The sequence below is a fragment of the Canis lupus genome, chromosome X, assembly GCF_003254725.2.
Source record: "Canis lupus dingo isolate Sandy chromosome X, ASM325472v2, whole genome shotgun sequence".
Classification (NCBI taxonomy): Eukaryota; Metazoa; Chordata; class Mammalia; order Carnivora; family Canidae; genus Canis; species Canis lupus.
Genome location: NC_064281.1, coordinates 85,209,207 through 85,221,604, shown reverse-complemented (window position 1 = coordinate 85,221,604; position 12,398 = coordinate 85,209,207). Strand labels below are relative to the sequence as shown.

The following is a 12,398-nucleotide window of genomic DNA, read 5'->3' as shown; positions in this document are numbered from 1 at the left end:
GGTATACCAATGGCTCTATTCCAGTGACACTCCCGAACAATCTGGTAAACTCACAGAAAATGTCTGTTGATAAACCACAGGTGGTTGCTCCATATTATTGCTCCAAAATTCATTTTTCTCTGTGTTTATGCAGGGAATATATTTGGATGTGAGTGGGAGGAAAAGAGTTATTAGCATCATATATCGATTGGATGGGGAGGGGAGACAAATAGTGCCATACGCAGGGCCTGTTGTATAAATGCATGCTTGATGCTTACTTTGGTGGCTTTATTTGGGTATTAGGAGAAAAAAGCAAAAAGTTTTATGAATGCCCACTGTACCTCTCATCTTGTGCACTTATTTCTTTCAGTATAATGGTTCTCGTCCAAGGGAAGAATGGGAAATGTGGCACCCGACTCTGATTGCAGAAGCACTCTTTGCAATATCCAACATTTTAAGTTCGTTGCGCCTCATATCCCTGTTCACAGCCAACTCCCACTTAGGGCCTCTGCAGATCTCTTTGGGGCGCATGCTGCTCGATATCCTCAAATTCCTCTTTATCTACTGCCTGGTACTGCTAGCTTTTGCCAACGGATTGAACCAGCTATACTTTTATTATGAGACCAGAGCAATCGATGAGCCAAACAACTGCAAGGGAATCCGATGTGAGAAACAGAATAATGCCTTCTCCACGTAAGACCCCCTCTCTCTCTTTTGCCTTTTTCTGCTTTCTCTTTCTTTGCTCTATTTTAATCCACAACTTCGTCACTGTTTCTTGGCAGTGCCCACAAAACTCACTTATGGATCAACCCAAAGGGTCTGAAGTGGAGGGAGGTCCTTCGCTCAGTATAGAAGACTAAGAGAGGAAACAATTAGGTGAGGGAGGAAAGAGACAAGCACACAAATGGGCTCCCAGGAACTCATCTATAGAGTTAATTCTGAATGGTTTTGGTAGCTTCTCATATTTTTAGAGGAATTTGTGGGAAGGTGTCTTTTGCTGTGTTAAGGAGGTGACTTTTGGGCCCCCACCTAAGGATGGAGGCTGGTTGCCAGGGGAATCAACCATGTGACTGAAAGGTTGAAACATTCAGTCCCAATCCTCAACCACCAGGGAGAGGAGAGGAGCTGAACATTAAGTTTAATCTCCAGTGGCCAATGGGTCTAATCAATCATGACTATGCAATGAAGCTTCCACATAAATCCAAAAGGATAGGTTTTGGAGAGCTTCCAGAATGATGAACACATGGAGATTTGGGGACAATGGTGAGCCTGGAGAAAGCATGGAAGATCTGCACCTTTCCTCCGTACTTTGTTCTATGCATCTCTTCCATATGGCTGTTCCTGAGTTATAGCCTTTTATGATAAACCAATAATCTAGTAAGTGAAATGTTTCTCTGAGTTCTGTAAGCTACTCTAGGAAATTAATTTAACCCAAATAGAAGGTTGTGGGAAGCCCTGATCTATAACCCATCAGTCAGAACAGGTAACAACCTGAACTTTCGACTGACATCTTAAGTGGGGGAAAGGGAGTAGTCTTCTGGGGACAGAGCCCTTAATCCACAGAATCTAACACTATCTCCCTGTAGTGTCAGAATTGGGTTGAATTACAGGACACCCAGCTGGTGTTGGAGAATTGGTGGTGTTGGGGAAAATCCTCCCCATATCTACATGTTGGGTTCAGAAGCCGTTAGTTGGCATCAGAAAAATGGAATTTGCTGAAAGAGCCCTGACTCATGGAAACTTGTGGTTTAGGAAGAGAAAGGAGAGGAGGGCAGGGGATGATGAACCTTTGATCCCTGGGTGGCTACCCACAGTATGCAACTGCAGCTGCACTGTGATCTATTACTAAAAGTAAAAATTAACAACGGAATTTAGAAATGGTAGTGTTGGGGGTGAATATTTTTCTTCTACCCTTCAAAGGTTCTTCCAGCTGGTCTAAGAATTAAATTGACAAGAGACAGATTAACAGGAGAAAATCAAATTTAATTTCATATGTATGGGAACCCCACATATATGAAAGGTTCAAAGACAGAAAAGTAAAATGAGATATATATGCCAACCTGAGCTAAGGAATGGGCTATAGGCCTGGGGCTTCAAAGGGTAATTCACAGAACAAGAAAAGCAGATGTTTGGCAATTAGGTGTTTGCCCTGCCATACAGATGGGTCACTTAAATAAAATTTGTCTCTGGTAAAAACTCTCATTTGGAGAAAATTTTCCAATTTGAATTCTTCTAGGTAGTTAAAGGAGGGGCAAAAATTTCTCCTGAGCCCTCTGGTCTTGATTGCCTTCAGTTCAAAGCAATTCACATGCCAAAATGGCATACTTTGGGGAGCCTTATTCTGAACCACTTTAGTAGTAAACCCAACTCTTGAGGAGTTAGCTCATTGGATATATAAGGAAATGCAAAATAATAAGAACTACGCTAAATACACAATCCCTTGGTTATTATCCATAATAGCTAAAATGAAAGTAAAAAGGAAGTGCTGGGTTGGGCCTTGATGCTAAACCAAGCTCAGATTTGGGTCAGTCTGAATTTGGGCCACTAGACTCAAAGCCACCCCCCAAGGTAAAAATTGTACAGGGATAACAGAAGGTCCCTCTCAGACCTCTGATCACCAAGAAGGTAGTCAATGTGAGGGAGGGCAAAATCAAGAAATTATTGAAACCAGAGAGTATAGTGTAAAAAGAATTGTTTTCATTTTGTGCATCAGTGTCATCAGCTTCCTGAAGAACCATTACTATAGCAGATTATGAGAATAACTAATTTAGGAGCTGTGTCTCTGGTCTTGAATACTGTGGAGTGGATGGTAATAATTGGGTTAATACAAGACCCATGGCTCATGACTGAACAATCACAGATGACTATATGTGATCCATATACACAGGAGGTTACTCCTAAGGGAATGACCAACCCAGTTAACTGGATAAAAGCCACTGTAGGGTCTGTTTAACCTGGGCGGGGGGACTTGTCAACTTCACATATCAATGCCAAGTGGAATACCCCAGAGGAAACCACTGACATGCTTCATATGCAAGCTACATGGAACTGGCTTTAAGATGACTAAGATATTTGCCTGCTGAATATGCCCATTACCCAGGTCATGGGGTTAGGGGGCCTCCTTCATACAGCCCACCCCATATAACCTTACTGCTCCAAAACCAAAAAACACTCTGGGAAGCCTTTGCCAATTTGAAGTCTCAGCTTTCTCTCATGGATATTAATGAAAACATTAGGCTAATTAACAATAGAATAGGAAGAGGCCACAAAGGTGGAAGCTTTTAAACAGTTATTAAGGAATAAGGTGAATAAAGCTAATCTTGAAAGGAGCAAAACAAAGAGGAAACAGAGGAGTCCCAGGACTCATCCCACAGAATGGAAATCTTTAGATGGTTGTTAAGAAAAGAGATTAATAAAACAGACATTGATCAGGTTAAAGTAAAGATTTTAATACAGCACTGTCAAAGGTTGGGAGGACCAAAGGGACCCCGTGCTGGTCCCCCAACATTAAAGGGCCCCAAACAAGTCTACTCTATTTATCCTAGTTTGGACAACTTTAAACAGCCAGCAGGCAAAAATTATGATGAGAAACTTGACCAGCAATCATTTGGGGCAGTGTTTGGGCAGATTAATGAAATTAAAGATTAACAAAAAAGCCAGGGTTCCTTGGCTCAAACTCTGTCTGGGGACCCAATGCCTTCTGCACAAGAGTGGGTAAAATGGCCAGAGGGTGGAAAAGAGACTTTGCCAGGACTCATGAATACAGAAATCCTCATAACTGTGGTATCAAAACCCATTGGTGATGCCCTGATTCAGACCACAATTAGATTGAGAAAATACAAAAATAAAAGGGTAGGGATGCCTGGCTAGGTCAGTTGATACAGCACGTGACTCTTGATCTCAATGTCATGAGCTCAGGCCCCATGTTGGGTGTAGAGCTTACTTAAAAAGAAATAATAAACTAAAAATGTAAGAGTTGACACGATCATGAAAGGTAGAATGTTTGAGCAGGGTTTATTTTTTTTAATTTTTATTTATTTATGATAGTCACAGAGAGAGAGAGAGAGAGAGAGAGAGAGAGAGAGAGAGAGAGGCAGGCAGAGACAAAGGCAGAGGGAGAAGCAGGCTCCATGCACCGGGAGCCCGATGTGGGATTTGATCCCGGGTCTCCAGGATCGCACCCTGTGCCAAAGGCAAGCGCCAAACCGCTGCGCCACCCAGGGATCCCTGAGCAGGCTTTATGTAAAAATATTTTGTCTCCTTTACCTAAACATTTTTATGGGAATGGATATTATAGTCTGGCTGGGGAAAATTTCCCCTACCTGGTATTATAAAACTATCAGTGAAATCCTATTAGAAGGGCACCTGGGTGGCTCTATGGTTGAGCATCTGCCTTTGGCTCAGGTCAGGATCCTGGTGTCCCAGGATCGGGACACCCACAGGGAGCCTGCTTCTATCTTGGGCTATGTCTCTGCCTCTCTCTCTGTGTCTCTCATGAATAAATAAATAAAATCTTTTAAAAAAAAGAAATCCTAATACAGACTAGAGGTAGAATCAAAAGAGTCGATAGAATTAAGGTAAAAGTTTGTAGGAAAACTGGTATGTTTGAGTAGCCTTTATGTAAAGTTGGTTGCATCTGTTTTATCCAATTGCATTGTGGGGATGAACATTATATCTGATTGAAGAGTGTCTCTCCTACCTAGTATTGTAAGACAGAAGGTATGCAAATCCACCCTTCAAGCAATGTTAATTGGGCATGCTTCATAAGAACCAGTAAGATTGCCTGAGTCCACACAGTGTGGAATAGAAGTTGGAGTGCTCATAGGGACAAATTCTCCATGCCATAGCCCTAAGTAGAGCATAGACTGGGCTTACAATAAAAGCCTGTGAGCACCTCCCATTGAAAACTGCACCCCCTTTCATAGGAGTAAGCTAGAGAGGGGATAGGCTGAAGGCAAAATTAGAATCAGTTCACCTTCTGGGATTAATGTAAGGTTTCAAGTGGGCCAAAGGGCATCTAGCACTGATGAGAAATGTCTCCTTTTCCCACTTGGGACCCAAGGAGACAACTCATGAGACTGTCCATTAGTCCACTGCCTTCAGACACATGGAATTCCGTTTTTTTTTTTAAGATTTTACTTATTTATTCATGAGAGAGGGAGAGAGAGAGAGGCAGAGACACAGGCAGAGGGAGAAGCAGGCTCCCCGCAGGGAGCCTGATGTGGGACTCAATCCCAGGACTCCAGGATCACGCCCTGGGGCCAAAGGCAGGTGCTAAACCGCTGAGCCACCCAGGTGTCCCCACATAGAATTCCTGTACCTTGTCTTTGTAAACTCAACATCTACTACTTTAGGACCTTCAAGCCTCAAAAATGGCTTTTATTTTCTGACAAACCACCATTAGGGGAAACAAACAAGAAGAAAATAAGCACAGGAAAGGAAATTTGTTAGAATCCAAGAGAGGTCCTGGGCTTACCCTAGACTCAATGACCTATAACTTGTCCATTTCAATCCTCTAATTCTGGATAGTGCCACTCATCCCTGGTATTCACAGCACTGACCCCAAGGTCATGAGAGGGTTTGAGTCATTAAACTAAGGTACATTTTTCCCCCTTAACCCTATAAGTGAAGGCAGTTCAGTGAACTCAGACATTCTAGAAATGTGTTCAATAACAAAGGCTAGGGGAAAAAGAGTTTCTGCTCATCCTCATGTTGTACCAATAGAGAGGAGGGGGAAAAACCAGTGCTAGGTAGTCTACCCCTATTATTTGTTTCTAGCTGCATTTCCTAAAATGGGTTACAAATAAACACAGTTCACAGGGATGTTTAAGAGACATAAAGACAGGATCTATGATCCAACGACTTTTGGAAATGCTAGGACAAATTTTAAAAGATTTCTTCACTGAAGGCCTTCTCAGAGATGTTTCACTGTGAATCCATGATGTAGGGAGAGATTACACAAAATGTATTGGCCAGAATGACGTACCAATGAACAGAGTTTGAAAATTTTTGGCTCACTCGATTGCCCATTTTACAGCACCCACCCCCTGCACTAGGTCCCACTCCCTGCCTCTCTTCCCAGAACTCAGGAAAAAATATTGGAAATAAAGGAAATAAGACTCATGTGAGAGGAAAAAGAGGCCAAATGGGTTGATGAGAAGGTCTTGGGGTTTTTTGGTTAAGTCAACCAGGCAACTGGTTACCTTGCTAGTGCCTCTTGACTAGGCCCTGCTACCTCTCCTGCATTACTCTAGAGGCAGAATTCATATCAACCTGTTTTCAGGATAAAGAGTAAAATCTGTAGTAGCTTGAGCACCAGGAGACTGCATTTGTTCACATCAAAGTGTTCAACAGAACTGAACACCTGAATACGAGGTACTTTCCAGGAGGCCAGGTCCCCTGCCAGTTATCCTTTCATGTAAACTCTGCTGAAGAAGTTTATGAAATGCCTTCCTGCAAGTTTGTATAGTCATTATTAACACCTCTGTTGCCAACTAACATTTTGTTCCCATCACTTGCCCAGCAGGGACAATTAATTGACAAGAATGGGCACCTGGTGTACACAAAATTATACCTTGGGGTGTCAGGAATAAAGAAAGTTGTTACCTCAACTTTTCCTCTAAGTGTTGATTTTTTTTCTCCCCCATAGAGGTCTGACTCAGCTTTATGTTTTCTCTTAAATACCTCAACTGAGGCATTTATTAAGACCTGCTAAAACACACCCCTTTGGGTCAGAATATCAGAAAACCTCAACTTTTAAGAGAAAGAAAAAGCAAGCTCATTTACATACCTGACATAAACTATGCCATTGGCTTATTGTCATCCTTTTCCTTCCGATTCTCCAGAGATGCCGTTGCTATTCTTTGGCTTAAAAAAAAAAGATATTTTTCCTAGGTGCACTGTTCAGGAGGACCCCATTGTCCTTGCTGACAACCATAGGACAGTACTATTGCACGTTTTAAGTCTAGTATTCTACCCTGGGCACACCTGGCCTTCATTTACTATTGAGAGAAGCAATTGGGAATGCATTAGCATTCTGCAGGCATGGGACTTGTGAGAGAAAATAGTGGAAGTGGCAAGAAGCTAACTTGTGTCTTATGTCTGTTTCTGAGGTTCCAGCTCTCGATTCCAGATGCCTCCTGAATGCACATGTCTGTGTCACAGGCCTCTCAAACACAAAATGTTCACAACTAAATTCCATTATCTACATATCCCCATCCCAAACCTATTTCCCCTTTAATTCCTCATCTTATTAAGGGACACCAGCCAGAAAAAATTTCCCACCTGCCTCACAGAAGTTTCTTTCTAAATACCAGTCTCATCTTGTTACCACCCAGCTTCATGCCTGCCAGATATTGGAATCATCTCCAGTGTAAAATCCGCTTCTTTACCATAGCACATAGGGTGTTGGTAAGCTGGACCGACGTCTCCAGCCTCTCACTCCTCTTCCCCATAGGCAACATCTTGTTCTTCCCAACTACAGGAGAGCATCTTGGCCCTATGGGCCTTAACACATCCCACACCATTCCCTCTGCCTGCTTGGAATGCCCATCTCCACCTGGCCAGCCTAGCAAACTCTCACCCATCTTTCAAGCCTCTGCTGAAAAATTATCTGCTCTTTTAAGTCTCTTCCTACCCATTCTAACTCTGTGTTTGTTTGCATGACATTCTAAGCACATCTCCATGACAATATAACTTGTTGTATGTTAGTCATTGTTGTCTCTTTCACCCACCAGACAGAGATCCCTCCACTTTAGTAAGCCTTGCACCTACCACAGAGGCCTAAGACATAATGATGTTCGACATGCCCACCCTGTCCTCTATTCTAGAATACTTACTTCTGCACTGTCCCCCTCATATGGCTGAAGTATCTGGCCATACTGAAGATCTGAGAATCATATATTACAACACATGCAAAGCATTTAGCACAGTGTCACTCTGCTGATCCACTTTTAGCTTGCTGTCAGAGAAAATCCTTGGCATTTCTCCTACATCCCTCATCCTGAATTTGGGCACTTGGCCCAAGAGCAAAGCTCTACATTGATCCCTATTAAATTTCATCTCGTTAGTTCCAGCCCATTGCTTCATGCTGTTGAAATCTTTCTGAATCTTGATCCTGTCATCCCATCTATTAACTATCCATCCCAGTCTTGTGTCATCTGAAAAATCTTAGAAGCTTGCCATCTATTCTTATCCAAAGCATTGATAAAAATGTCAGATGGGCTTGATATTCACTGGGTGGAATATTGGGCAGCTATCAAAATGATAACACGGAAATATTCTATATAGACACAAAAAGCACCATACCCGAAATGTGTAATTCTTAAAAACACAAAAATTAGGGATGCCTGGGTGGCTCAGTGGTTGAGCATCTGCCTTTGGTTCAGGGTGTGATCCTGGGTCCGGGGATCAAGTCCCACATCGGGCTCCCTGCGAAGAACCTGCTTCTCCCTCTCCCTATGTCTCTATGTCTCTCATGAATAAATAAACAAAATATTTTAAAAACACAAAAATTATATACACTATGATTGCAAATATGTAACTAGATTTGCATATGGTTGGCAATCTGTAAAGACAATAAAGAAATGTAAAGGTTGGGCAGCCCGGGTGGCTCAGTGGTTTAGCGCCACCTTCAGCCCGGGGTGTGATCCTGGAGACCGGGGATCGAGTCCCACACCGGGCTTCCTGCATGAAGCCTGCTTCTCCCTCTGCCTGTGTGTCTGCCTCTCTCTCTGTGTCTCTCATGAATAAATAAAATCTTAAAAAAAAAGAAATGTAAAGGTTAACAATAATCATAAAAGTATCTAATATTTACTGAGTTAGGTCTAGGCACCAGGACAAAATGAACTATACATGAATTAAATCATTTAATCCTCACAACCATGCTATGAGGTAGGCATTATTATTATTACCCATTTTACAGATAGGGACATTAGGGTACAAAGCAGTTACCCAGGCTGCCTCCAATCACATAGATGGTAAATGTCAGAGTCAGGATTTCAATGCAGACATATAACCTGTAGGCTGTGCTTTTATCCAGGGATGTAGGTATAAGACCAGTTTTATAAAGCTACATAAAATTTGTTGTGTAAAGTTGCAAGCATCATGAATACATGCAAAAATATTGGACAGAGCCATGACCTAGCAGGTCACTTGGGACCTCCTTATAGACTAACTCCATTCGTTTGTGGCTATTCCCACTTAATCAGTGGTGATTTCTCTACCCAGCATTCAGCCTATATTTTCCAAGCTTAGTTACATGAATACAACAAACTCAGTCTCTATCAAAGGTTCTTTATGTTCTGGCCAGATTATTAAAGATTGTTATTGATTGTCTCCTGCTTTTTTCCCCTATTTTAAGTGCATAGCCTTCCTGCTCCTCTTATCACAGGACGGTACCAATTATCTATACTTTACTTAGGTGTGTGCTTCTCCCATCATCTTTAACAGATTTATTCAATGAGGGATGCCTGGATGGCTCAGCGGTTGAGCGTCTGCCTTTGACTCAGGTCATGATCCCAGGGTTTGGGATCGAGTCCCACGTCAGGCTCCCTGCATGAGCCTGCTTCTCCCTCTGCCTGTGTCTCTGCCTCTCTCTCTCTCTCTCTCTCTCTGTCTCTCATGAATAAATAAATAAAATTTTTAAAAAACCAGATTTATTCAACGAACATGTATTCAGCAACTGCTACATGCCAGCCAATGAGGATACTAAGATGGCATCCTTATCCTTTAGAGGTTCATTGTCTAATGAAGAACATGAGTAAATAATTAAAATAGCTGCCATTTTTAATGCTTATGCCAAACACTGTGCCGAGTGCATTATATGCAGTATCTTATGTAATAGAGAAAAGTGGTTAGTTAAGCATGTGGGCTCCAGGATGAGAAGAGTCTTGTGCAAATCCTGCTTTTGCCACTCTCTCCCAGTGTGACCACTGGGTGCTTTAGTTTCTCATCTGAAAAAAAAAATAAGTGTAACTATTTCACAGGATTATTCTGAGAATCCAACATTACAGGACATGCAAAGCACTTAGCATAGTGCCTGGCACATAATAAGAACACAATAAATGTTAGCAATTAGTATTTATCCTTCCAATAAACTATTTTAGAGATGAGGAAACTTGACGTTTAAAGGCTATTTAAGTTTTCCAAAGTCAAATGGTTAATAAGGGGAGGAGTCTAAAGTTGGCTCTTAGACACTCTCTTTTACTGTTTCAGAGTGCGATACATATGTTTATAGAATCAGGCTAAGGTGCTATGGGAGAACAAAAGAGGAGCATCTAACCCAACCTTTTAGGGAAGGAGGCAGGGCAGGAATAAACAAGAGGTGGGCAGAGAAGGAGATGGGATGAAAGTGGAGGTTAGAAGTTGAGAGCATGGCAGGAGCATTCCACCCAGAGTTAGAAGCTTATGAAATGCGTGATGGAATAAGAAATTGCAAGTCCAGGAAACTGCAGAATGGCCCTGCGAAATACAGGATGACATTACTGCTTTTACCCGATGAGCCTTTCTATTCCAGTTTACACTCCAATTCTTCACTTGTCTGAATTAAGTCCAGAGGGGTAAGCCCTCTCCATAGTCCTTCTACCTTTATAAGATGAACTCTTTATCTCATAGGTGAGACTTTCAGAAGGTGTCCAGAGGACTATAGTTCCTATCTTTGTTCCACTGTGCCCCTCTTAGCTTTGTGATCTATTTGTGAATGGCTCTCAACATGCTCAAGTTTTCCCCTTAACCAGCTGGGACAGATTTGTCTTTCATATATTTAATATCAAGTCTTCTTCAATCTTTGTAGCCTCACTTTGTGCCCCTTCTTGAGCTAGCAAGTTCCCTATGTTTGTTTACTCTCTGCTAAATAAAAAATGGATTATTTTCTTTAAAATCATATCCTTTAAAACTAAAAAGATATTCTTTTGGCATTAGGATTCTGGGGTTTGGTCAACATCCCTTTCCATCCCTGTGATCTGTGATGATTTTATTATGGACCTGGCCACCAGGTCTATAATGCTCTAGAGAGCGGCCCTTTCCCTGTAAATTCAGCTGAGCCTAGAAGCCACAGGGCTTCCTACTGATGTATTACTAGAATGCTCTTATCTACCCCATATGTCAGTCACCCATTTAACCTGGGTGTGCCTTTCAACAAGCCAGCTTCTCCTAGTGGCCAGGCCATATTCTGACATTTTGTGTGCTATATTGAAGGCATTCTCAGTATGAGTTATGAAAACTGAGGAGCAATCTTTCCACCTTTTGTCCCCCTCTCTTGTACAATTATACATATAGGATCTCCCGGACTAGAATATCACCACAGTTGAGGGAAGATTTTAAATGCCTAGACTTTCACTTTTAGGGAATCTTTCTATAAGTCATTGGAACAGCTAGTAGTAGTAAGCTCTACACTCAAGCATTAACCGTTGCAATTTTCATTATTTATGAGGATGGGGGTGGAGGAGTGTAACATCCTCGATTCTGGAAAAACAACCAATGAAGGGAGACCTTGCCAACATATCACTTGTCCTGGTTTGTGGCCTTGTTATCTGTCATGCAATGAACAAATCCTTACTGAATGTTTTCTATATTCGAGGTCATTCCATTCCTATTTGCTGCAGCTCCTTTCTGTTTTTCTGAACCACACTCGCCTTGGCTTCTGCTCTTCAGCTATTGCCTAGCTGCTTGTGCCACTATTGGCCTCCCACCTGCCCTGATTTTAAGTGTACACTACCATGCCCTGGTTGTGCCCTCTTGGTAGAAGCAGACTCCTGAGCACCATATCTCTCCCAGTTTTGACCTTCTTCCTGGCTCTGTAATGCACTGTATTGCCTGGCCCTGACTTTTAGACTCTCCTGGAGAGACACCTGGATGGCTCAGTGGTTAAGCTCTGCCTTTGGCTCAGGGTGTGATCCTGGAGTTCAGGGATCGAATCCCACATCGGGCTCCCTGAGGGGAGCCTGCTTCTCTCTCTCCCTTTGCCTATGTCTCTGCCTCTCTCTGTGTCTCTCATGAATAAATAAATAGAAAAAAAAAGACTCTCCTGGAAATTCAGATCCTGTGTTAAGTCTGACTTGCCATATTCTGGTTCTTGTGCCCTGGCCTCTGAACTCCAGGCTCTCATCTGACTTTTGATTCTCAAATGCTTCACCAACCAGTACTTATTTTCATCACACGAAAAGCAAATTTCTTCCTTCTAGGCTAGCTCACAAGCAATGTGTTGCTGGAAAAATCATGGAAGTTACCTATGATGTTGAGAGAAGAGCCATGTGCATGTTGCCTAGGCAGCCTTGAAGGGGGCGCTGTGAGAGTCAGGCCAGTGCAGACAGAACACAACCTTCATCAAAATGACTGACCCCACTGTGCAGCCTACTGGTTGTGTCAATGGGACTGGAGTCTTCTAGACCTGAATCCATTGATAACAATAATAGTTAATA

The 12,398-nt window shown here is 42.3% G+C and overlaps 1 protein-coding gene across 1 annotated transcript in view; it reads left to right on the top strand.

The window, feature by feature from the left end:
• The window catches only part of TRPC5 (transient receptor potential cation channel subfamily C member 5), a 180,181-nt gene that overhangs the window by 126,470 nt on the left and 41,313 nt on the right, over positions 1-12,398 (top strand). The window contains exon 6 of the mRNA XM_025431527.3: positions 350-672. Within this exon, the coding sequence (XP_025287312.1) occupies positions 350-672 (323 nt within the window). The remainder of the gene's footprint in view (positions 1-349; positions 673-12,398) is intronic.